The following is a 25340-nucleotide window of genomic DNA, read 5'->3' on the forward strand; positions in this document are numbered from 1 at the left end:
TTCGGTTCCTTTGCTCTCCTTACTCTGCTCGACCCCTCTTTTGGTCCTCTTATGCAAATATATATATATGTGCGTGTGTATTTTCTTGTTCTGCTTGCACACTGCTGATCATCACCACCCCAACAACGTGTGTGTGTGTGCGTATGTGTGTGGTGTCCCGCGTGTATGTAATGCATGTGTGGGTGCATGAATATATATATATATATATATAATGGCGCATGAAGCGGTACAGAAAATAGAGAAGAGTGTGTGTGCATGCAGGGGAAGAAGGAGAGAGGCTAGGTGACGGAGGTGCGCTATTGTGGAGGGGACATCACGTGGCTGCCGGTTCCGCTCGACTCACACGCGTGCCGTGTGACGTAGAGGGCTGCTTTAGGAGATGAATGGGGAGGTTGGACGAAAAAATGAGAAGCGCTCCCCATTCCTCATCCCACCCCCTACACACGTTCATACGAATACGTGACACCTCTGTAGCAGCCGTGCGCGCGACGGCCACGTGCGCCCCCCACACGCTCTCTTCTCGCGTTTCGCGAGGTTCTGTCTTCTAGTGCTCCGCTTCTGTTCATGTGTGGCTGCCCATTTCATAGCCCCGCTTTGCGCCCACTGGCTGCGCTCGGGCGGTGTGAGTAGAGAGGTTGGCCACGGCGGCAGTGTACTGTCTGCAGCGTCCCTTCCAAGCATCTATCTCGATCGGTGAGGGGGAAAGAAGAGCAAAACCAATGACGACAATAAGCACACGTGCATTGCTCTGGTGGAAGGAAAGCGAAGGGCCGAGCACAGGTCAGGGTGCACCTCGTACGCCAACAGTGGCTCATACACACACGCACTACCCCACGTGTACACACACACACACACTTCTCGCCTATCGGCCTTCATGGTTGCTGCTGCTGCTGCTTTGTATCTTCGAACCAGGTCAGCGCTGTTGCCGCTGGTGCCTGCAGAAGTGCGCCAGCGTCGCCGCGGACGCAAGCAAGCGAAGTCGAGGCATGGCAAGCTCTCATACCAGGTGCCGAGGAGGGGTCTGAGACGTTGTTTGTTGGCTCTAAATCCTCGAAGAAGCTCGGCGGGTGCTGTGCGTGCCGTGTTTCCACAGTACACCGCGTCTGGGCGCTTGACACAGGTGCCGCGGTGGAGGCGGAGGACATTCTCATCGTCTCCGTCCGCGCTCGCGGGTGCTGCGGCTGAAGTTCGCTGCCTATACCTTCGGAGCTATTTCCCTCCTGCCAAGTGGTGCCGTCACGCCGCGTTGCCAACGGGGGGGCCCTTTCATCGGGCCTTCTCGAGGGATACTCAGAAGAGTTGGCGGCAGGTGCCTCCTGCTGAAGGGGGAGTGCCGGAGAAAGTCGTAGAGCCGAAAGCAGTGTGCCCGTCGTCGGTGCGAGAAGTGCGGCAGCAGCCGGCCCCGTGGCGCACCGAAAGCTTGTGACAATTTCTTTCACGGCCTCATCCACATTGAAACCGCCGCCGCCGCCAGGTCGTGCATCGGCGGTACGATTCGCAGCAACAAACGGATGAGAGACACGAAGCACCTCTAGCCATACCGGGTCCCGCCGGATACGCGACGCACCTAGGAGCGTATCTGGACTGTGTGGCTGGCTCTCCGACGGCGATGCGGCAAGGACACTGCCTGCCGATGCTGCCGACGTACCACAGCTGCCTTGACACACGCGCGGGATATCGATAAAGGTAAGAAACCCGTGGCCCTTCGCACATTTGTCTAGGGCTACAAACTTTGTGCACGCCGCATTCGCGCTTGGATGTGCGACGGTGGCTTCGAAGTGGCAGTGAAGGTGTGCGGCAAACCAATAGGGCGCTTTCGCCTCTTGTAGAAGGCGCATGGTGTACGGGTTGCCAAGGGCGCCACGGCGGACGTCGTCCCTGAAGTACGGCTTGAAGCGTAGCAGCTGCGCCTCGTCACCATAGCCGGTGATGCCAACGGGCCAGTCATGGGATAGAAAAAGGTCGATCGCCGGCGGTGACGCTGCGAGCGACGTGGATGGGGTTCCCTTGAGTGTATCACCGCTGCTGCTGCTGCGCAGTTTCTGGGTGGAGCGCAGGTATGTGTGCAGCTTTGCGACCTCAATCCGGCGCACGTGATAGGCAGACTTTTTGGCGATTGGATTGACAGCGTACGGCCGGGGTGGATACGGGCGGTCGTAGTCTGGTTCCTTGAAGATGCCGCTGAGCCCTGCGACAGTGAGACAGCCGTCGACGGTGATAACAGATGAATGCCCTAGATAGTACACGTTCGGCGCCACAAAACCGCCGTAGCTTTCCTGCGCCAGGAGGTCAGAGTTCTCGTGGTTGCCCCCCACAAAGATGGTCAAGTACGGCGCCACTGTGTGCGCCTTGTGCCGGGTAGACGCGTCCGAGACGTCAGCGTAGTATTTGTGGAAGTCGCCGAGTACTTTGTACTTGTCTGGCACTGCCATGCTGTCTAGGTCCCCGACCGTCCGGACGGCCTGGAAGTCACCGCAGCAGAGCAGCACGTCGATTCGCTTGCCGGTCTGCCGCTCGTGCTCGCCGCAGGAAGCGTAGATTTGGTCGAGCTCTCCGTGGCAGCATCCCTGCACTGCAATATGGTAGAAGCGTTCGCTCCACGAGCCGGACGGAGGCGACGACGTGGTGGCAGCCGTGCCCGACTGGCTTGAAGTCGGCGCTGCAGGACTGGTCAAGGTGCCGTCCCCGCTCGCCTTGAGCGTCGCAAAGATTTTGTGCGCTAGCGACATACTGGCCCCCAGCCCCTCTGAAACAACAACAGAACTTATACTAATGTTAGAGCGGTGTCGCTTTATCTGCGTACGTGCACAGCAGTTCTGTTCTCCACCACTGAACGGAAAGGGGACAACACATACGTGTAGAGTGTCGGGGAGGAGGTGGGGGAGAGTTGCAGTGATATGTGACCGACCCTAGTGGCATGCTACTGTCCTTTCGAACCCTCTTAAAGCCCTTCTTGCAAGCAGAGCAAGTGGCAGAAGGCGAATTCTGCCAATGAAAGCAGAATGCTGCAAGCCAATGCCAACTGCGGCGAGGCACAAAGTCAGGGGAGGGGGCAGAAAGAGGAAGCGCGATATCAACACTGACACACCCACTAGATGTACCATATTTCATACGCTCTTGTGCGCCAACATTCTTTTTCCCTCTACGCAATATCCCGTGCTTCTTCTTTCCCACTTTAAGGGGTTAGACTGGCCATGTGAACAACTGCTTAGAGTAACACAAAGAACACATACACACACACACACACTAGCGAAAAGAAAAGGGTAAAACTGGCAGAGAGATGCAACCTACTTGGATGCCTTGAGGTACTCTGATTCCAGCTGCCGTAGAAGCGCAGGGAGCACAGCTTTCTCGTCCGCGTCGGGGAGGCCACCGCTGAGCCACCGGACGACGCCTTCATGGTCTACCAGCATCACATGTGGCAGAAGATAATTTCGCAAGCCCAGCGTAGCGTAGAACGGCTCCAATAGCTGGTTGCCAACAAACGTGGAAGAGGCAATCAGGGCATTTTTACACTCCTCCACGGAGGGCTGCTCGCCGGATTCAGAAACTGCTGCTTGGCCAAGCGATTTGGCAAAACGACTCACATACAGACGCTGCACCCAGCGGTACATGTAGACGTCAGTACTACGCAGCGAAATCACGTCTATCGGCATCGACCGCCATGAAGTGGCAAGGACCCCGCTGTCTCCCTTTGCGACACCCGGCTCTTGGGCTGGAAGGGAAATATACTGCAGGAGTTCAGGGCAGGTCGTGGCGTAGGCAAGCTGACGCCAGTCCGTGTCGGCTTGAGAACCGAACTTCTGTCCTAGTTGAGAGAAAATCACTACCGCAGGCCGGCGAAACATGGAGGGTGCTATTGTAGTGAACAGTTCATGGTCTTTCACATTGTAGGGCTTACCGCTCCTACCCCTCGCCTCTTGCAGTGCCGCAGGTGAGAAATACGAGGAGAAAGACGATGAGCTGTGGCTGCCAGATAGAAGTGTGCCCAGCTTCGCCGTAACAGTTGCACTGAATGCACTGGGGGAGCAGAACTGACGCATATGTGCGCAGCGAACGTGCGGAAATACGGAGCTGATTTGGAACTGCGGGCCATGATGAGGCACCAATACCGAGCCCCCCTGCTTTGCACGATCGCCTAGCGTAGATGTGCCGACAGAGGGCGTAGGCTTGATGAAAGATGACATTGAGGACTTTTGCCGTGACGTGCCGCGTCGTTTGCGCGACAGAAACGGTGGGCCGCGCATCAGCTTGCTGTCTTGAATGATCTTGAGCTCGTTTGTGGCATGTTCGTTGAAGTAGCGCAACATTCGCTCGAGCTCATTGTCCACAGCGAAATCAATTCCGTAGCGGAAGTACTTGAGTACCAGAAAAACATCTCGAGACAGAATGGGCTTATCGAGATCCATCCCGACATCTCGGAAGACCAACATCTTGGCGCGTTCTTCTTTGATTTTGGTTTCAACCTTTTTTCGTCGCTCCTCCGCGGCCGCGTTGTAGGTTGGAAACGATGGCAGGCGCGAATCCCACTCCATCTTGGACAGCTTCTGAAGAAAAGGATTAGAAGCCGTCCTCTCCGCATTACTTTGGGCCTCAAACCCTGCTCGACCGGACCCATCGAGTTTCGAGTGTATCTTCGCTTCTTCAAGATAGCTAGTGCTCCCTACATCATCGCGCTGCTGTTCCGCGCTGTCACGCGAAGGCTTCGAATCTTCAAAGAAGTTGGTTTTGCCTGAGCGCCGCGGTGATGCTCGCGGAGCCTCCTTTGACTCCGCAGCAGCCCTCCTCCGCATCTCTTCCTGTAGCTGTCGTAGCACTGTAGCAGGATCCTCTTCCTCCATGCGTCCCCCGCTGCTGTTTGTGCACTGAGTACTTGCTGCACGCACTCCCAGCAGAGCGCTTGTGGCGCAGCACCCTCCACTTCGCTGCAGGCTAAACAAGAGCTGGAGGCGCCGCTGCATCTTTACTGATTCCTCGGTTTTCTGACGCAACTCTGTGTGTGTGCATGTGAAAGTAAGAGGCGTAGGAAGAAGGTAAAAGGGAAACGAGCGCTACCGACAGAACGTCTTCGACGCTCAGCTTTGAACATCAGCCCGACGTCCTGGAATGGGGTGGGGGCGGGAGAGCTGCCACGCCGTAAGCTCACAGAAGGTTAACTTCCTAGTTACTGTGCAGCCAATGCACATGATGATGACCTTTGTACAGCAATCCCTTTGCTCGGCTGAGCCAACAAGCGCTCTTCTTCTCAGGAGCCTTCTCTCGGAGAGAGGACATCACTTTCATCTGAGTTTATGCTGCTTACCCGCTATCTTTGTTAGGCGCAGGAGAAAGGGCGAGCATGAAGATCAGAAGTCACGGAACGCTTTTTAGCAGCGAATTGCTTTTTGGGGTTTCTACAAAAAGAGCCACGACCGACTCCGCTGAGTAGCTAGCCACTATAGAGTAGGTGAGCAAGGCTTACATTAGCAAGCCGTTGCGTTTAAAGTGCTATTTTTTAGTCTTTCGGCTGGCTTTATCAGCATGGCGTCGGCGAGCATCTTTCACGGCACCCATAATCTGCTTGCGGAGATGCTTGAGACCTTTTTCACGCTTATTGACTACGTGTGCGAACTGAATGGAGGCAATCTCCTGGGCAAGATTCTTAGGTGCGTGCTTCTCTGGCTTCGTTAGCCCTAACGACTCCTCCAGTTGCGTCTGCTCACTATGGCTCCTGAGGAACTTCTGGCGCTTGCGTTGACGGATGCTGCGGAGGCCTTTCGGTGTTTTCTTGCCAGCATTGCCAGCCTGGGCATGCGTGACGATGGCAACACTCTTGGCACCGCGTCCAAAACCTCGACCCATCACAGAGAAAGGGGAAAGCTTACAGAGTATTCTAAAAGGTCGCATTTAAACGAGACGGCAAGGAGGTAAATGACAAGATGGAAAGAGCGAGTTCACGATTTTCGAAAGGTCGATGGAAAGCGGAAGCGTTCCAGCATTCGAGGCAGCTCTTCAAAACAGTTGCCAGTGAGCTGAGACGCGCTTGAACACAAGCGCGGTTCTTCATTGGATGGGGGCGGAAGCGACTGGTGAGAGCGTATGGTGAGAGGGTCCACCTTTGTAAGTAGTACATCAGCGTTTCTTTTTGTTCAAGCAATATACACATGTGCTTTTGTCCCAAGCAAGAGGAAGTAGACCACGCAAGAAGGAAAGAGGAAGAGAGAAAATATATTCACGACAACCACAATCAGTCAGCTTTTGATAGTTGTCCGAACACTCCTCAGCAGTCCCAAGAATGTAGTGCTTCGCACTTGCATTGAATAACGTCCCACTTCTTTCGAGTCTGATCAGCGAGGTTACAGTAGGGCGCGTACTCGATCGTATGAGCTGCAAAGAATGAGCCAATAAGCTTCGTCTATGGCGCGACAAGGAACCATCAGGACGCAGAAAGAAATACAAAGAAGAAAAGGAGGCATTCAAGAAATAGAAAAAAATGCAGCTCCAACTTCACAGCATCTGCGCAGTAGGTTTCCACAACATGAATAAAGGTGAGGAAACAAAGAAAGGGACCAGGTGAATAGACAGAAAACGAACGACGAACAAAAATGAGACAAGTGACTGCACCACCTCAAACAGGCCCCGCAGAGCACAAACTATGAAAACAAAGCGCAAGCGCGCATTCTGCGCTGGCAGTGAGTTCCAAACACAGAAGCGCACGAGAAAGCAAAACGTAAAAAGAAATGTTGCGGAAAAAGCGTGAATGCCGCGTTTTCGTGAGCGCGTGCTGCCCGCCAGTAGATATCGCTACGCCCTTGACTCGAATACCCTTGATACTGCTGCTGGTGTACCTACTGCAGGCTCTACATGTACTGTTGATCGGACGGGTACTGCTGCACGCCTCTGTAGTTTTGCGCATACTGGTGCTGCTGCGTGCCACGGTAACCTGAGTTGATGCCCTCTATGCTCTGGTCTACGGCGCCCTCGGGCGGCGCTTCGCGCCCTTGGCGGAAGGACTTGGAGTAGTTTTCATTGCCATCCGAAGCTTGGAAATCGCGTTTGCTGGCTGCTGCTCGCATGCTACCGCGAATCGAGTGTATACTCTTCGGCCGGGCGGACTTAGGATTGGGGTTGTCGTAATACTCATGGGTGACGAGACGCTGCTTTTCTTTGTTGAAGAGCTTTTCTGTCTTGGTGGTGACACTTCCCCACCACATCGAGAACTTTGTACTGAACGACATCGCACAGTAGACTGCTTTGCTATGTAGTGTGAGCGGTGAGTGATGCTATCTTCCGAGGAAGGGAAGTGTGAGCAGAAGTTTGTGTGTGGGAAATAGTGATGGAGAACGGACTAGAGAGGCGCTCTTATAACGGGAGCGAAAATAAATACACTCAGGCGGCATTATCGAATGCCGGAGAGTAACACATTGTGCCATTTTACGCGGCATGGCCCCGCCATTTCCGTGGGCCATCACCATTTCTTCAGGCAAGAAGCTTCCAATAAAGAGCTCATATTAAAGCTCTTGCAGAGGTGCGATGGCTGTGGGACGATACTTCACAAAGCCGCGCTCGTAGCTTAAGTAGTCACGCATCTTGAGACACATGCCACACACTGCAAGGAACGCTTGAGAAAAAGTAGTTAGAGGCTTGCTTGTAGTACCAGTGGCACAACGGCTATGTGCTTGTTGCACGCGTGGGCGGCTTGCCTTACTTCGTCGAAAAGCAAGGCCCTTCTCGGGAAACCATGCGCTTGCTGCATGAAGTCTGCGTATCAGTGCTTGTACTTGAGAGCTCTGGCTGTGAAGATTGGTTGGGCCTTGGGGGGGGGACGCGCTGGTGAACGGAAACCAGATAAGCTTGCTGGGGGTGAGAGAGCCAGTGAGGCTTGGGATGAGCAGCTCTGCTTATCAGGCGGCTTGAGGGAGCGCTTGTCGACAAGTGGATGGTGTGGGGGGATAGCGCAGAGACCCTCGGAATCGACTTCATGCACAACTGCTGGAGGGAGAATGCTGCGAGAAGGCTTTTTGGCGAGCTGGGGGGGATCAAACTGGCGGGTAGCGGCGACGGGGGGTAAAGACCGGTGGCGAAAGACTCGCATAGCTGCTCGATCGTATTTTCCTGCGCTTCAACATAGAATATGAGAGATTAAGTATGCAGCAAACACCTTTCGCTCTCCCACTTTACAGACGGATGCACGCACCTGCGTGCCAGCAAGAGTCTTCTGTATGGGGGGGGGGGCAGGCCAGTGGCTGTCGTTGGATTGCTTGGTCAAGGGTGTGTGTGTAAGCGTGAAGACACTTCTCCTAAGCTTACATTTTTCTGTGGAAGTAGACGCATAAGCGCCTCTGTGACGGGCGTCAATTTTTTTTTCTGCTGTGCCCTCACCCTAGCAGTTGCCCTATGCAGGTCACAAGCTCATCGTGAAAAGTTGCTACGGTGCCACGAGCCCGATGAAAAATACCAGCTCCTATGCAAACCAGAGTGCTTTTTCCTTCTTTGAGCCACGAAGACTGCGTGACGACCTGTGGTCTACCCATTCACATCGACGTCTGTCGCCTCACCGCCACTTTCTTGTCTTTCTTCCGATTGGCGACTCGTACTCTCGCGCGCGAAAGCAAACTCTTCACTTGATTTTCGACTTCTTTGAATCCACTTTTCTCTCCCTCTCACCTGCTTGCAACTCGGATTTACCCCGCGTACAAACAATTACAGCAACCCCAACTTTATGTCACAAGTGCGGCCGTTGCTCGAAAGATTAGACATAAACACCCAGCGAAAAAAAAAGACCCCAACCAGCCATGGCCATCGCTGACGATATTTGTGGCACTTATACTCTTACCCACTTCGATGGGAAGGTGGCGCCGACAAAGGCGAACCTGACCATCCACCGCTGTGGTGAAGTGATTACAGCGCATGCGACTGTTGCAAATGATTTACGCGGAAACGTGCAGTATGAAAATTACCATATTGTTGGCTCTCTGCAGTCAACTGAGAACGAGACCACTCCCACGCAGGCGTCAATCGAGCAGTCGCTGGGCAACGGGTTCGCTGACGGATTCCACGTGGTGATCGACAACAATCAGGTTCTTTTCAAAAACGCAAGCAGCTCTTTTGTTTTTGCGCGCTTTTTGAAAATTTCAGATCTCGACGGTGAGCACGCTATCATCGCGATCAACAACCAGCCGCCAAACCAGGAGATGACAATGCGCTTCATTCCAGACGGCAATGGAGGAAGCTTTGTCATTGCCAACATTGCGAACTCCCTGCGTGGCAACTGCCGAATCGATGGTGGCCTTCTGCGCGGTGAGTTGGCAACCACGCAGGTTGAGACTGATGGCGCTCTGAAGAATGTGGAGAGGCTGATCAGCGAAGGATTCCACAATGGCTTCTATATTTGCAAGGCTGAGTCGGGGATTCAGCTACAGTCTGCCGACGCTACCATTCAGCTCTGCCGGATTGTTACCCTGAATGACCTCCAAGGCGAGTATTTGCTGAAGTCGTTCAGTGATCGCATTGCTTCCACGTGCAAACAGCCGTGTGTTGTTTTTACGCCCGGGAACGGAAATGGGGTGGAAATCTCCATTGTTGTGGCAAATCGCATTCGCGGTACCGCTACTCTAAACCAGAACATCTTATCTTCTGAAGAGCCCCTCATGTCGACTCGTATGATGGGCACTGAGGAGGAGTCGCAGCTGGAGAGTGCCTTCAATGTTGGTTTTCAGTACGGCCTTGAGGCGATCTCCCATGGCCATGAGCTGACACTCAAGAACCAGGATTGTAAGTTTGTTTTGGTAAAGGCAGCGACGCCAGAGACCCAACACGGCACTCCGACCTATAAGGGAACGTACTACAGCAAATGCTTCAAGAACGAAGGCAATGGTTTGCTATTTCGTATCGTCAACGAACATGAGAAGAAGTGGGCGTTTTATAACGATACGGAGGAATTTCGAATGCACGTGCGCGCAACCTTCGGCTCTCGCTCTCATATCGATGCTCTGGACAACGCCACAATGCATCAGGATGACGACGGCCGCTACGTCGTTGAGGTCACCGTGGATCCACAGACGACAGAGATGTTTATTCAAGGTGATGTGAACGGCTTCAAATTGGTGTACGACGCCCAGCCCAATTAGGAGCTGCTCTCAGGGCAGTCTTTTCCCCGTTTTTTTTGTCACATCCTATTCCTTATCTTTATCAAAAACAAAAAATAATGCATGATTCAGCTTTGAATTATACGCACCGATCTTTCTGTGCGCCTCTACATTCGTCCTAGTTATCAGGGTGAGACGATTAGCGCTCTCGTTTCTTTGACAATTTTCTCTCACAGCGAGGCCCATCTGATTTTCTGTTACCTATTTATCCCTGTACTTTCTTCCCATTATTTGTATGAGCTATGGGAATTGGGTAGGTGATACATATATCTCACATACATTGCCCACCAATTCATGCCCTTTTTTTCGTCCTTTCCTCTGGGCTTGTGGTTCTCAGTGGTCATTGGTAGATTTTATGTACAGAGAAGCTCTGTCTTTCCGTATTTTTTGTGGGCGCAAGCTACCTCAGAAAGACAATCTATATTTCTGAACTGATATGTGTGGGACTGCGACAAGTCAAGGCCTTGCTTTTCAACGAATTCGACTCACTTTGTCATAATGAAGTGAAAAGGAAACCTGGCCTGCAGAATCTTTTCTATGAATGTCTATTTCAGTTGTTTTCCAGGAATCTTCTGAAAAAGGAAAAGAACGCTAGTGCTGCTGTGACCGAGGGGCTGTTACAGCATTCTGCTCGAGTATGCCAACCTTGCCACGCGACTCAGCTGACGTGCATTATCATCTTGGACACCTAATCCTGGTGCGCATATGGTTATAACACACTGGTGCTGTATCACAAACAGTTGCACCGAATTCCTATACTTTCTCTCGTGTCTCCTATCCCTCGTTAGGCACTCTTACGCCTGACTATTCTGCTAAACAGTTCTCGGTGCGCTAGACTCAAGCAGTGAATTCCCTATTCGAACTTCATGAACACAATCCCACCCCCTTCTGCTGCCACAAACTAAGTGGCGCGGCTTTAATTGACACAATGCAGGGGGTACTTTTAATGCTTCATCGAAACAAGAGAATCGACTAAGAAACACAGCAACAGGTCTTAGCCTCGACAAAGGCATGACAAGCGTCAATTCACTAGTGATGGGTGACGGCGTGCATCTCAACGGCTACACAAACAGCAAGTCCACACAGTACTCATACAAATAGCCGGGCGGTCGACCTTTTGGCGGCTCTGCCTTCACATCACTCGCAGTAGAATTGCTTATTCAGTACCTCTACCCCCGAGAAGGCGGGGCTGACGACAAATATAGTTTTTGTTCTTCTGGAAGAGTTGTTTTTTCTCAAGGGAGGAATGTGGCACCCTCACTTTGCACGAAGCGAAGACCCCTGATGTACCCTAGACACTGTACAGTTGCCATTGACAGTTAGCTTATGCCCCTTGCACATGCTCAAACCTGTTGGACTGCTGCTTATCCGGTGCCAGAAACTCCGTCTGCTTTCGGGCTCGTGGCGCAAAACCTTTTCGTCCATATTATGGCCATTCAACATGTCTTGCCCACCTCCCTCATGATGTGGCTGGCTACCGAAGTGTGCGGTGTCAGGGCCGAGCACACACATATGCGTTGCGTGTCTGTATGTGGGGGAGAGGGAGGCGACATGCAGCCGCGCAGTTGGCTCTCTCAAGTACGGCTAGGGATCCTTTGGTGTCAGCGGGGTAGCCTGGGCAGGGGACCGTGCTGAAGGGGCGTGCGACCATGACGCGACGCGTGCACCGACTTAGTGCGAATCGTGTCGCTAATGCAGGGCATCAAGGGTGGCCATAAGCTCTCTTTGCCCAGGCGCACGCTTGCTCAGAGGGGCCCTCCACCTGCGACGCCCACGCCTACGAGAGCCGAGCAGATCCCATGGAGGGGGTGGAGGGCCCCCCGCCCCCTGCTACTACCGACTCACGGCAGCGGCTCATCTGTTGCAGCGGATGTGCGCCAACCACCCATCCGCTGCCCTCCCTCGGTGGTATCGACACAACGGGCAGCAGAGAGGGTGCCCCCCGCTGACCGCAGCGTTGCTCTGAGCGAGGCCTCAGGTGACAAGAATGCGAGCAGTGCGCGGACGTGGGGTCAGGAGAGGCTGGCGTACGGCATCGCATCGGGGGCTCAGGGGCGCGAGGGTAATCGTCGGAAGAGGCGCGAAGAAATATCCAGCAGCCGACCCCGAGGGGGAGAGGCACGAAGGGTGCGGCGCTCGCCGCATCCGATCCGGTGGGCTAATGGGACGCATGTATGATGGGGGCATGGCGGAGACGCCTCGAACGACGCCACCGAGTCCTCCCGGCCCCAGTGTGACGGACCTCCAGGTCATACTATGGCATGCCGCGGCACGGGGTGAGTCGAGGGGACGCATGACGTACAGGCAGGGCGCGAGGGCGCGAGGTCGCAGAGGGCCCTGGCCCGAAGGTGGCGCAGCGCCTCCTCTGTGGCGCCATCCGGCATGCACGCGGACGATCCCCTGTTACCCGCAGGACAGAGACCGCCGCTTACGCTCTCGAGCAGGGCGCTGGGCGCGATCCTCTTGGATCGACGCGTGCCGTCCACCCGAGTGCGTCTGGCGCCGACGGTGCAGCACGCACCCGAAGAAGGGACCACGAAGGTGGTGAGGAGGAGCCCGCTAGGCGCATGACCCCGATTCCGCGGCAGGGGCGGCTTGTCCTAGACGGACGGCGTGTGGCTGAGGTGGTGTGCGCAGCAGAGGCGCATGAGCTGTGCTGGCGCGCGTGTATTTGTGGCCTTGTACGTGTGTCTGTAGGGGAGACGTTGAATAAAGCAATAACAGAGGGCCTTTTTCAGCCTCTTCCCCATTTTTGCGACTAGCAGGTAATACCGTAGTGCGTGGCATCTCCGGGGAGGAGGAGGGGCCCAGCTCCCCACGCTTTGAGTGGGAGGAAGCTTGGCAGCCCCACCCCGCTTCTGTTCCCCTGCTTATGCCCAACTATTGCTTGCCGTGACACAGGGGCGGGCGCCTACAACATGGGTGGGGGTCAGAGCGGTGAGCCACTGCTGATGGCGGCGGTCAGGTGTGGGCGGGCTCTGTGGCGAAGCCAGCTGCGACAGTGGACGCGTGTGCACCATCTCTATTATGAGCGACCTGCCCCTGTGAATTGCGCGTTCCTCACCTGGGTTTCACAGTTCTCACTGGTGCGGAGAGCCTGGGCCACATCTCTGAGAGAGGTGCCATCAGGTTACCTGCGTAATGAATGCGGCTTTGAGGCAAGCTCTGAGGCGTGGGCGGGTGGGTATGACTCGAGGAACAGGCTGCGCTGAGATGACCGAGTCGGTGGGCTGCTGTGCTGCATGTCGATGGCTGCTTGCCCCTAAAGAATCGTGCGTGTGGCCGGGCCAGTGCGGAATGGGGTTCGATGCAGAGTGCTCTGTAAGGCAGAGCATGAGGCACCTTCTCCCCCGACAACAAAAGGGGCCCTCATCGCACTCCTTGTACGCTCTCCGCTCTTTCTCTCTTTCCTTCCCCCCCTTCCCCTCCCCCGTATTGTTTGCCTGGCGGGGGCGCCACACGCGCGCACGCACACTGGCGTGACGGCTACCAGCTGTGCCACAAGCCAAGTGAATTCACTCGACTAGAATACCAGCGAAAAACAAGCAACAACAACGAAAAGGCCCCACCCCACCCCAAACAATAAACAAACCATAGGGAGGCAGTGCCCCGCTTTTTCTTCACAAGGAACGGCGCCCAGTGTTTCTTGTGACTATATCTACAAGGCGAGCCTTTGCATTTCCCCCTCCCTCGCCTCTGCCTCTGCCTCTCTTCCTTACGTTTTTCGGCGTCCCTCTTCCACTCCGAAAAAGAAAAATGGAGGCCAGAAGCGTGCTTGGGAAGTACGTTGCCAAGACCATGGATGGAAAACCTGTACCGCAGGGTGTGATGATGGAGTTGAGGCCCGGCGAAAGCAGCGGCGCCGTCAAGCTTCACGCGCGAGTCGCGAACATCATGAACGGCCAGCTAAAGGTTGAGAACGGCAAGCTCTTTGGGCTCCTCATCTCGACGATGATGATGGGCAGCAATGAGCAGATGAGGGTAGAGGACGCCCTCAGCCAGGGATTCTCGGAAGGCATGAAGTTCACGTTGAAAGACGGCGGCAGGCTGAGGTTGCAGTCCGGCTCACACACAATCGAGTTCGTGTCTGTGTAGGTACACGGGCGCCGTCTTCATTTTTTTTTTTCACATTGCTTCGTTTTCTTCCACTCGTCAACGAGGCTCACATCGCTACTTTGCACTTCCATGGGCACCCACCATCCACGCATCCGAAGCAGTTTGCACACACACACACACACATCGCCATTATCCTTGCAACCGTTGTGGCGTGGCGCGATGGCGCTTTTGCTTTGCTCCGGTAGGCGGAGACCGGCCCTTTTCTATGTCGTCCTTCTCCTCCTCCTCCCTCCCCCTTTTTGCTCCCGCCCTTTTGTCTTTCTTTATAGACGGAGTTTCGGTATGCACGGTTGTAGTAATGGTGTATGTTTATGCGTGTGTATGTGTGTGGCTCGCTTCCCCCTCGTGTTCCACACATCTGCGGCATATCGAGGCGAATGATGATGGCAAGTGGTGCACTGTTTAGGGAGGGGAAGGAGGAGAGGGCTCTGAGGAAGGTGTGATGATGGCAATGCCATGTAGAGGATATTGTGTTCGTCTCGCGCGTTTAGCGTACACCTCTTCCCCGTCTTTTCCCCCCACCCGGTTCGATGGCGGGAAGTCTGCCTCCGCGCCCTGCGTGTTCTTTCTTTTTTTTGCTTCTGTTCTCTCCCCACCCTTCCTCTCACGCTCACGTGTTGCTCTATTGCCGTCCTCATGCCAAGGAGGGGCAAGAGCTTTGAAGAAGTCGTGCGCGTGTGTGAGAGGAGAGACGGTTGTGTGTTTGTGCGCGCGTGTGTACAAACAAAACGTGGGGCCGTGCGAACTGGAGGGGGAACCTGAAACGCGACCAGGTGATTGGGTGGTCCTCTCTTACACGCTTAGCTCCCCCCCTTCTCCTCTGTTCGGCTTCTCCGTTTGCAACCAGTCTCCCCCTCCCCCCTTCACTCACTTCCCGCCATCTGTTTACGTTCTTTCTCTTTGTTCCATTTTCATCGCTTGAACGGTCTCTCGAGGCTTGAAGCCGTCCCTTCTCCTCTTCCGTTACTTTCTGTGGAAGTCTGTCTGCCATATATGTATATATATATATGCATATGTGCATATATGTGCCCTATTCCTGAGCGTTTCGAATTTTTCTGTCGTCCGAGGGCTCTCACCCTCTCTTAGCTTTCCCTTCTTTCCTTTCCACTGCGCATTTATCTTTCCATCTTGTCGAGGTGCAACTCCGTGGCAATGCGCTCACACTCCGCCGGAAGGGACTCGTGAGAGGAGGGGAGCGCGCAGCGGCCACGGCGGATTCCGCCAACAACAACAAGAGTGCAACAACAGCAGCAGCATAGCCGCCCTCCCGCCTGCCCGTGTGCATCTGTCGATGTGCTCCACTGTGAGGAGCAAACCCCATCACGCACCGACAAGTCCATCGAAGCTCTTCGGTTGATGCCGTGGCACGGGCGCCTGGTGGCGGCTGCAGTACCCCACGCAGATGGCTGTTTTTCTCTTTTCCTATCTGGGATTCGGTTCTGCGGGTGCATGTTTGTTACTGTAGTGGTGGTGGTGGTACATGCTTCCTCACTCCGGGTGCTGCGCATCGATGCACTCTCCTTCTCCGCTGTAGAGGGTCGACGCCGCGCTCTCCGGCGGACAGGCCCTACCGGAACCCTTCCATGCGCCATTTCCTTCCCCTCCCCTCCGGTACACGCACACACTTCTTCACACGCGGCCACCGAGAGCAGAGCGACAGCGCCCAACACACCTCTCCCTTTCCCTCTGACAGCCGCCCTTCCTCTGGCGACCGTATCGTCGCCGCAAGAAGCTAGCGGAAGCACCACAGCTGCTGACCCTTGCCGATTCGCCGTGCTGTCTCCTTCGAACATCCCCCCCATTCCATGCTGGTTGACATGAACTAACGGCGAGTACTTCAGCGAGACCGCCCAAGAGGAGGCGACGACGCCATCCATGACGAGGTGGGGCTTAGGGCCGGTAAGGAGGATACCGCTCGAATTCGTCCGACAGCCATCAAAGCCTTCAAGGGAAGTGCCGAGATGGAACATCGAGAGGCTCCCTTCGCTCCTCATATTCACCATACTGACAGGGAGGTCTTTTCGAGAGCCGATAGTTCTCCCGCGTGTGGGTCCGTTGAAGGGCATGGCGTACACCGCAAGCAACGGACGCAAAGTTGCCCCTCCAGTTGTGGTCCTTTATCACTGCCGTGGCAGTGGCCTGGGCCTGCAAGTTGCCTGGCCCACACCGTTCTTTATGCAGACACGCGACGACTCAGGGTGGATGAAGCGCTTCTTTCTATTTTTTTTTCTGCTCCGCTCCCGTTTCCCTGACTTTCCTCCTTCACCCCGACAGAAGCAGTGTCATCTCGGCAACTTCGGCGTCGGTGCCACCGCGCACACATCACGTACTCGCCTTTTTTTTTATGACTATTCCTTCCGCACCACACGATCGTTCCCCCGCCATCTTTCTCTCTGATCCATTCCTGCGAGTCTTCTGCTTTCCTTCTCGTCGTGTCGTCGTTGGTGCTCCGCTGGTCTGCACACACACACACACACACACAGGCACAGACATAGACACGGACTTACCCCCGGCTGATGGCGCTCTTCGCGTTTCAGTTGTGTGGCGCTGCGCTTTGTTGCCGTATTCTCTTTTTTTTTGGCACCGTCATGGGTGCCTCACCTCGCACACCATCCCAACGGCTGTGCAAAGAGCAGTGCGGATGCATGCGCACGCATGGCAAACACACGAAAAAAGATTTAGAGGATGAGTTGCCCAGTGGGGTGGAATGAGCTGAGGGGGAAGAGGGGGGGGGGGACGGAGGAGACGGGGGGGCAGCAGGAAGATGAGGTTCTGGAGGAGCTGCGATTTTCATGTTCATGCTCACTCACCTCACTCTTGTGCGTATCGCTGACTCTCGACGAAGCGGGCCCCTTGCGCTTCTCAAGCGGCCATCCCTCTCCATCCTATCGCTTTTCATTCGCTTCTGCCTCCCATCCCATTCTGGCCTGCTGCTGCTGCTTCCATCTTACTCCGCCTTCCTCTCGCGCACTGCTCACATGCCCCTACCCTCTCCTCCTGCACAGCATCATACGATCTCGTCGGTTTTAAGACTGAGTGGAAACAACGTCAACCTTACCCGCTGACAATCTCCAACACACACACACGCAGACACGCATAGTTGCCAAAAATGCTGAACAGCACCCTGCGCGCCAGGCGCAACATTTCCGTAGCGCAGCCGCAGCCGCAGCTGCCGGCGGAGAATGAGTTTCACCAGATTCGCATGCAGGAGCAGCAGCGCGCCCACGCCATGAGGGATTTCGGTGCCACTGAGCAGCAATTAGCACCGTCCTACTTCGTCGCCTCCCTGCAGGAGCTGTGCGCGCAGCGCTTGGCGGACAACTTTGCTGAGTGTACGGAGGTGGACGCGCTGCGAGAGGAGCAGTCGGCTCTCTACGCGATGGTGCTGGAGCGGTTGCCTACGGAGCCAGAAAAAATGCTCCCGCTGCGTATTGCTGTCCCGCGGATCGTCGATGAGAGGTACTGGCAGCGCTGCTGCAAGGCCCGCTGGCCGCTGGGCCAGCTGTCGCGCATGACGAAGGGGCAGAGGCTGCGTGAGAAAGAGTACGGGTGGAAGCGCTTGTTCCTCGAGCAGGCTCTCAGCGACTTCCTTATGGCTCTTGGCAGCGACCGCACGACGCTGAACGGCGGCGGCAGCCTGCTGCCGCCTGGCGCCATGACGGCGGTAACCGGCGGAGCCCTCACCGTCTCTCAGAAGGGCGCCCCATCGCTGGTATCCTCTGCGGTAACGTGCACTCCACATGACGTCGACATTCACTGCTTCGACTTGAGCTTTGACAGCGAGGCCGTTGCCGCGCTGCGTGAGTTGTGCGCCATCTGCCGCGACTATATCCACACAGTCGATCTGCCCTGCCAGCTGGTGCACTTTCGCCCCTATGAGCACCTCTTTGCCCACGTGCCAGGCATCCTCTCCTTCCGCCTCACCTTCGGGGTGGCGAACCGCGGCGTTCATGTCAGTGTGACGGATATGATTGGCTTCCGCGACGAGGACGCGGAGCTGATACAGCAACTGCTACGGCACTACACTGCCTTACAGTCCCTGCGTCTCCCGCTGAACCGGCTAGTAAATCGCCATGTGCAGATGATTGCGGCAGGATTGGCGAACTCGACCACGCTGCGCGTTCTTGATTTCTCGCAGAACTCACTGACGGACGCTGCCGTTGTGGAGGCGGTGTCGCTGCTTCTCTGCCGGCCCGACTTCCCTCTGGAGGAGCTCTATCTCGCCGACAACCAACTCGCAGACGCGGCGGCAGCCGCCTTGGCCGAGGCCCTGCGGTACAACAAGACATTGCGCGTCCTGCATCTGCAGCAGAACTGCATTAGCGATGCCGCGGGTGGGGCTCCGCTGGTGCGCTCCCTGGCCGTGCACCCAACGATGGCGGACATAAACCTCGGCTGCAATCGTCTCGGGACAAGCACTGCGGAGGCCCTGTCGGAGGTGCTTCCTCAACTCACACAGCTGCGCGTCCTATGCCTCTCCGGAAACTCGCAGCTTTTTGGTGCCGTGGTGTCCCAGCCAGAGTCGTGCTCGCCTCTTGTCTCTCCCGGCAGCGGCGCAGCGGCGACGACCGTGGCTGCGGCCAGCACCACCACCTCTCCCCCTTTGGTGTACTCTGCCAGCCTGCGAACGGCATCTGCCAGGGACAGCGATACCGAGGCCGCGGAGGCGGGTGTGGCAGACAACTCAGAGGCAGAGAGGGAGGTGGAGGAGGACGAGGCGGATGTGGCCCTTGCCCCTGAAGAGGCGGCGGTGGGGAAGGAATACTTAGCGACTACCACGGCGCGGCCCTCGATGTCGACGGTCGCTGGCGAGGATGTGCAGGCGCTGGCGCTTGAGGGCTCTCGTGCGCCGAGGAAGCAGAGGAAAGCACCTCAACTTCTGCCCACTGCGTCGAAGCCGCCGCAGCCCATAGTGCAGACGGTCGGCGGCATGCTAATTGCTGCCGCTGTCAGCGCAAACTCATCGCTCGTGGAGATGGACGTGCGTTTCTGCGGCCTGACACCGTCAGAGGAGCAAGCAATCATGCTCGCGGTTCAAGGGCGTGTGTACCGGCACCATATGGACACGTCTGTGGCCGTCAGCGAGGCGACGCAGCGGCGTACTGTGCAGCGCCTTGCTCAGGAGCGGGTAGCGCGCATGACCGGTAGAAGCGCCTAAGAGAGGAATAGCGCAAAGAAACGGGAGGGAGAGAGCGAGGGTGATTGGTGGGAGGTGCTCCACGCTCTACCGCAGTATTTTAGGCTTCTGGGAGGGGGGAGGGAGAGCGGGCAGGCGGGCGGGGACAGCGTGATGCGTTGTAGCCCTGGCATACTCTCTCTCCCCCCTCACCCATCCCTCCCTCTCTCTTTGTGGTGTCTCTCGGGCCACTTTCGCATGTAAAGCTCTCGTGTTGCTGCACCCTTTTCGCCTACGATGTAACCCCTTGCCCCTCCCTCTTTCCTCTTCCTCCCCACTTCCCACATAGGACCTCTTCGCTCGTCTCTCTGTATATCTTAGTATCTCCGTAGCTCTGCACCGGCATCTCAGAGCTGAAGTGCTTTTGGAGTGATGCGTGTGTCTCTCTGCTGGAGTCGGGCGAGAAGTGCCGACATTCACTGTCTTTTTTTTTTTTGCATTTTCGCGGGCCGATGCCGCGGACACTCGCGCAGTTCTTGCGTAGTGATGCGACATCCGCCCACAACTTAGTGGACTGCGGGGAGGGAGGTGAGGTTGCCAAGGCGCAGTTAGAGGAGCGTCCACCTCGGCACAGTTCTGCAGACACTCTCCCCCCTCACTCTCCCCTCAGCGAGGCATATGCGCACGCACATGAATATGTTACTCTCGTGATGAAGCGCTTTTCTGTTCCCGCCGTGACTCCGTCACCCGTCTCTGCCCTTTCTTGCTCTCCCACTTGCGGATCGTGCCACTGTACCATTGGCAACACACACACACACACACACGAACGCTTCATCACTGAATGTGTTGTCTCGCGCGTCAGCCGGCGGGTAATTCCTGCCCACTCCGCTCTCTCTCTCAATCCTCTGGCCAGCCCAGTACTGTTGTCCCGCGGTTACACCCACGCTTCTTTTTTTTCTACACTGCTTCGAGATCCTGCCAAGTCTGCCGACAACTGTTTTGGTGGCGATCGAATTCGTTCTTGCGGCTGCACCTGTCTCTTTCTCACACACACAAAGGGGGAAAACGTCGGCGATCATCACGATCGCAAGCGCGCCTGCTCGCGAGCTGTACATCATCTGCTTTACGCTTGTGTGTGTGTGTGTGCTGGAGAGAGTTGGAAAGACAGGGAAGGTGTGCCAACACATGCGCCCAGGAAGAGGGCGGCAACGAGGGAGAAAAGGAGCTCAGTGAATTTCTTTTATTTCAAGCTTTAAAAGAAAAGCGAAGGCGTGGGAGGTGATCGCTCCCCTCACTCCCCCCTCTTTTTTCCCTCCCCCTCCCCTTCCATCTTCCCCACTGCCGGCTGTGTCGCTGTCGTTCGGATAAGTGCCCCATACGCTGAAGAAGGCCGGCACCTATCTATCTATATATATGTATGTGCATGTGTGTTTTTATATGCTTATATGCAAGCACCTGCATCCGGAGGAGGGGTGAACGAGCGGCGTCGGAATAGTCTGAGCGAAGGAGCGGATCAGTTGAAGAGCAGAGACCCAAGAGAGACGGATTGAGAGCACGAAGCGAGGCAATGAGGGTGACGCTGCGCGGCGGCATCGCCATCACCGGCGGCTTGCTCTTCGCGATGGTTCGATTCGCGTACTTAGAGGCGTGGCTTGTGCTTGCTCTGTACTTGGTGAAGCTCATCTTTGGCGACGATGTGCTGATGCCACTGTACCACATCAGCAAGCTGCACCACAACCTCTTGCAGCGCGCGTACCTGTGCTGGGTGGGTGGCTTGGTGGAGAACGTATTGGGCACCCGCGTTGCCTACACGGTTGTTGATAGCGACGGCCAGGAACACCTGGAGCAGCACTACACGACGGCCGTGCGCAGCGAAGAGGGCGCGGTGGAGAGGTACGTCGACTTGGACAAGGTGCTTCGACCGCCGTCGCAGACCGGCAAGGTCAAGATCATCATCATGAACCACCACTGCCGCGTAGATTGGATTTACACGTTTCTCTACTTGGCCCGCACCCGCAGTGTGATAAACCACATCCGCTACGTCCTGAAGGCCGATTTGAAGCACCTCCCGGTGTTGGGCTGGGCGATGGAGCTCTTTCGCTACCTCTTCCTGTCGCGCAACTGGGAAAGCGACAAGCTGTACATCAAGCGTATGATCGACTTCTACAACGCCACCAGTGACACCCCGGTCATCCTCATTTACCCGGAAGGCACTGACCTCTCACCCAGCAACATTCAGCGGTCGCAGGCGTACGCCGAAAAGGCCGGTCTTCCGAAGTTTTACCACGTGCTGAACCCGCGTACCACGGGCACCGTGGCCCTCATGAACATGCTGGGTGGTGCCGATAGGGTGGAGGAGGTGGTGGACCTGACAATCGCATACACGTACCACGCCCCAGGGGAGCGCCCCTGTGAGCCGTCACTTGTCAACGGCCATCACCCGAAGAAGGTCCATCTACTAATCCACAGCTACCCTGTTGCTGGCACGGCGGCCGCGGTGGCGCAGAAGAACCCAGCGCACGTTTGCCCTACGGAGGAGGCTGCCCTCAGCGCGTGGATCCATGAGCGCTTCGCAGAGAAGGAGCTCCTGCTATCACGGTTTCTCTTGTCGAACCCAATCGGCTTCGACGCCGCTGATGTGCGGGCGGTGATGGGCGAAGACGTCGGCGTCGCCAGCTACGACGGCGACGAGGAGAGCTTGCGCCATCCCAGAAGGCCGTGGTGGAGGCGATACTACCAAGAGGTCGGCTTCTTTGGCGCCGTCATCACTCCCATCTACTGGCTCGCCTTGCCAGTCTACTTGATTCTCTTCACGCGCTGGTGGGTGACGATCCTGTGGGTGCTCGCTGTGCTTTTACTCTTCCTGATGGTCACCAAGGTGGTCGGCGGGATACAGCAGGCACTATACCTGGAGGCGGTGACGCCGGAGGCGGCGTTGATGCGCCGATTGTGCCGAATGCTGCAGAAGGCGCAAAGAGTTAAGGACAAGAAGAGCGATTGAGCGCAGGCCTCCTCCCCCCTTCCCCCATTGCTCTCCCCTCTCCGCAAGTGGCATGTCAGGCCGCAGGACTGAGGATGGTGCTGCTGCCGATGCGCTACAAGACACACCACGCTCGTTTTCTTTCCTCTTTTCGTTTGCGTTTGTATTGGCGCCTCGTGTGTGTGTGTGGCCGATCGGGCGGGCGAGATGATGTGCGACTGCTTTGGTCATCTCTCCTTTCTCTCTCTATACTTTGCGGGTGCCGTGCGTCGATATGGGCGTACCCGTCTCCTTCGTGCGTATTGGCTTCCCTTCTCTATTCTCTCTTGCCATAGGTGCTAGCGCATGCATACTGATGGGTGCCTGAAGGGGTGGCGCTGTGGCTGCACAGCAACAGGGTGAAGCTAAGAGCGTGCCGCGATGCAACTTCAATAGAGGGGGAGCGAGGCTCGGACAAACAGCACTCAGCCACCTAGCCTCCCCCCAAGCGAGGATGATGATGCGAGGCTCAGAGAAGAGGCATGATGATGTACAGAATCGTATGGGCGCCACTGAACCGGACGGGCGAGCGTACTCTCTTCACTAACGCCCCCCTCCCCCCTCTTTTGCTGGTCTAGGCGTGCGGCCGTCGCGCAGACCGTCAGAAAGCGGTCGGCGTGGCATCGCCTTTTTGCCCTTCCAAAAGCGCCATAGACCCCTCCCCTCCCCCTCCCCCCTTTTGCAGCGACATGGCACGACAGGCGGAAACGGCCGAGGGCGTCACTCCTTTGCCGAGCCGAAAAAAAAGGACAGGGCAAAAGAGAGGCTTCGGCGCGACGTCGCGGCCCCCCCCCCCATACCACCAGTCGCAACGATGACGGTGGCCTGCGCCGTTTCTCTACGGACAGCGTCCACAAGTCTGCGTCCGCATTTACCGCCGTGACAGAGGGACGGGAGGGGTACTCCGGCATCCGAGCTCGCCCGCCCACGACAACTGCACATTGGCCAAGCACCGATATCTCGAGGACGCTGAAATGTGCGTCACAAGCGTCATGCGCATGGACTGCTCGATGTTGCCGCCAAGCGTACCTGAGCAAGCTCACTGCCCCGACTTTTCGGGGAGACCACACCGCACATGGCCAGCGGGGCGACCGACCGAGAGGAATAGCCTCTGGACGCCACGCGGAGAAGCATTTTGGAAGCAGGAGCGCGCTGATCCTGTTTAGGAGCGAGCTCACACTCGTTTACGAGGCAGACAGGCAGCGGGGGGGGGGCTGCGGCAGACGTATCCGTCTCCAAGCAGCAGGTGGCACAGCTCGGTGAGGCCATGGGAAAGGTTTTCGAGCGCGTGCCACGAGAGAGTCTGTGTGGCTGCGAACCGAGGAGATGCAGAGGGCCTACAAGGAGCTCTGCCGCACCCACCCGCGCGCCGCGCTCTTCCTGAAGCTGGCGTGGCACTGCGCCGCACGAGCGGGCGACCTGGGGACACTCCTGACAAGGGATGTGCACATCTCCGCACTCTCGGAGAGCTCGCCGACGGCCTCAGTGAGTATCACGATCCGCTATGGAAAGGGTGCGAGGTTCCGCGGGCCCTATGCGATAGGGACGCGATTGCAGCGAGAGGACGCGGCCCTGCTGCTGAAGCTGGTGAGGAGCCGAGGCCCAACGCAGCGCCTGTTTGCGGACGTGACGAGCCTCCGCGATCAGGTGCGAACAGTGCTGCGCCGCGTGAACCCTGCGGCGGCCCTCCCATCCATCCGGAAGGGCGCCGCAGGCTACCTGGCGGCAAGTACCCTGAGGAAGAAACCAGCTCCTGGCTGACGATCGCGGACAGGACCGCAGCCACCTACGAGGATGGCACGTACGACGCCATCTGCTTCACGGACGCGTCGGCCGACGGGTGGGGAGCGGTGGTGCGGTACGCGAACGGCACCACCGACGCCCTGCAGCAGAGGTGGGTCACGGGCTTGCACCCGAAAGGTCGCGTCGGCGAAGGCTCGCCACGCACGCGGGTGCCGGACCCGCTGCCGAACGATGAATACTTCACCGCCAAGCACTCGGCGCACGCGGAGCCACGGGCCGCGATGCTGTGCCTGCAGTACCTGATGGCGCACGGGCTGGTCGCGAGAAGGGGCCCGATCATGCGCATGGCGGTGGTCACGGACCACTTTGCGATTGTGCGGGCGCAGCGGAAGCACAACGGCTTCGGTGGCATCGGCAGAGGGTACTGCCTGAACCGCCTGTACGCGTACACGACGGCCCTCTACTTTAACGAGCGCGTGCAGGTGGTGTTCTTTTACATCGCCGGCCAGGTGAACCCCGCGGATGAGCTATCACGCAATTTCGCCGACGGCGGTACGACACGGGGGTGACGCGGAGCGCTGCCGACGACCTGGCGGTGCCTTTTCTGCGAAGCACGTACTCCCCGTTATGCGAGCAGGCGCGCGGATCGCCGCCCACGATTCTCGCAACGGGGCGGGTGGATGGGGGCGGCATGGCCCCCCCTCCCCACCCATGTTCGCCCACAACGGGGCCCCAGCACCCCTGATGGGGAGTTCTTTCCCCGGCCAGCGTTCCCTTACCGCGGCAAGGACAGCGGCTACCGGCGCGTCCACCAGGAAGGAGCGACTGCGGGGGTTGTGACAGAGAGCTGTGACGGGGCCGTTCTTCTCCGCAGCACGCACACGCCGCACTCAGCGGAGAGAACGCGGAACGGAGTACACTCCACACGATGGACAAGCACGACTACGGGGGACGAGGGCTGGTACTGGCCAGAAGTCTGCTTACAGGAGAAATGAGACCCGCGAGCGCAGCGAAGACGCGGCAACGTTTCTCCTCGTTGGCATCTCTTTGCACCTCGAGCCCGCTGATCTTCGTGAATGTCGGGGGAGAGCTGAACACGACGAAGAAAATGCGCCGACAGCGACGCCTGCGCCTACGCGCCTTGAAGCGCTCTCCACGAGTGGAAATGGTCACAACACGCGCTCTCATCACCTCTTTCCTGTTCTTCTCGTTCGCTTCA

General features: G+C 56.9%; 7 protein-coding genes across 7 annotated transcripts; 4 read left to right on the forward strand and 3 right to left on the reverse strand.

Annotated features, from left to right (window-relative positions):
- Window positions 1-872: 872 nt before the first annotated feature.
- Window positions 873-2729, reverse strand: LSCM1_05564 (uncharacterized protein; the record flags this gene model as incomplete). Its single annotated transcript, XM_067323017.1, has 1 exon — window positions 873-2729. One exon carries the CDS (start codon window positions 2727-2729, stop codon window positions 873-875), a length of 1857 nt encoding a protein of 618 aa, XP_067179652.1.
- Window positions 2730-3287: 558 nt separating this feature from the next.
- Window positions 3288-4961, reverse strand: LSCM1_05565 (uncharacterized protein; the record flags this gene model as incomplete). The annotated part of the gene is made up of 1 exon (XM_067323018.1): window positions 3288-4961. The coding sequence occupies one exon, from the start codon at window positions 4959-4961 to the stop codon at window positions 3288-3290; it is 1674 nt and encodes a 557-aa protein (XP_067179653.1).
- Window positions 4962-5487: 526 nt separating this feature from the next.
- LSCM1_05566 (uncharacterized protein) lies at window positions 5488-5841 on the reverse strand (the record flags this gene model as incomplete). Its single annotated transcript, XM_067323019.1, has 1 exon — window positions 5488-5841. One exon carries the CDS (start codon window positions 5839-5841, stop codon window positions 5488-5490), a length of 354 nt encoding a protein of 117 aa, XP_067179654.1.
- A 2933-nt stretch (window positions 5842-8774) lies between these two features.
- LSCM1_05568 (uncharacterized protein) lies at window positions 8775-10109 on the forward strand (the record flags this gene model as incomplete). Its single annotated transcript, XM_067323020.1, has 1 exon — window positions 8775-10109. The coding sequence occupies one exon, from the start codon at window positions 8775-8777 to the stop codon at window positions 10107-10109; it is 1335 nt and encodes a 444-aa protein (XP_067179655.1).
- A 3774-nt stretch (window positions 10110-13883) lies between these two features.
- Window positions 13884-14222, forward strand: LSCM1_05569 (uncharacterized protein; the record flags this gene model as incomplete). Its single annotated transcript, XM_067323021.1, has 1 exon — window positions 13884-14222. One exon carries the CDS (start codon window positions 13884-13886, stop codon window positions 14220-14222), a length of 339 nt encoding a protein of 112 aa, XP_067179656.1.
- A 3130-nt stretch (window positions 14223-17352) lies between these two features.
- Window positions 17353-19401, forward strand: LSCM1_05570 (uncharacterized protein; the record flags this gene model as incomplete). Its single annotated transcript, XM_067323022.1, has 1 exon — window positions 17353-19401. One exon carries the CDS (start codon window positions 17353-17355, stop codon window positions 19399-19401), a length of 2049 nt encoding a protein of 682 aa, XP_067179657.1.
- Window positions 19402-20926: 1525 nt separating this feature from the next.
- On the forward strand, window positions 20927-22360 carry LSCM1_05571 (uncharacterized protein; the record flags this gene model as incomplete). Its single annotated transcript, XM_067323023.1, has 1 exon — window positions 20927-22360. One exon carries the CDS (start codon window positions 20927-20929, stop codon window positions 22358-22360), a length of 1434 nt encoding a protein of 477 aa, XP_067179658.1.
- Between the last annotated feature and the right edge of the window lie 2980 nt (window positions 22361-25340).

This window comes from Leishmania martiniquensis, chromosome 17 (genome assembly GCF_017916325.1).
Source record: "Leishmania martiniquensis isolate LSCM1 chromosome 17, whole genome shotgun sequence".
Classification (NCBI taxonomy): Eukaryota; Euglenozoa; class Kinetoplastea; order Trypanosomatida; family Trypanosomatidae; genus Leishmania; species Leishmania martiniquensis.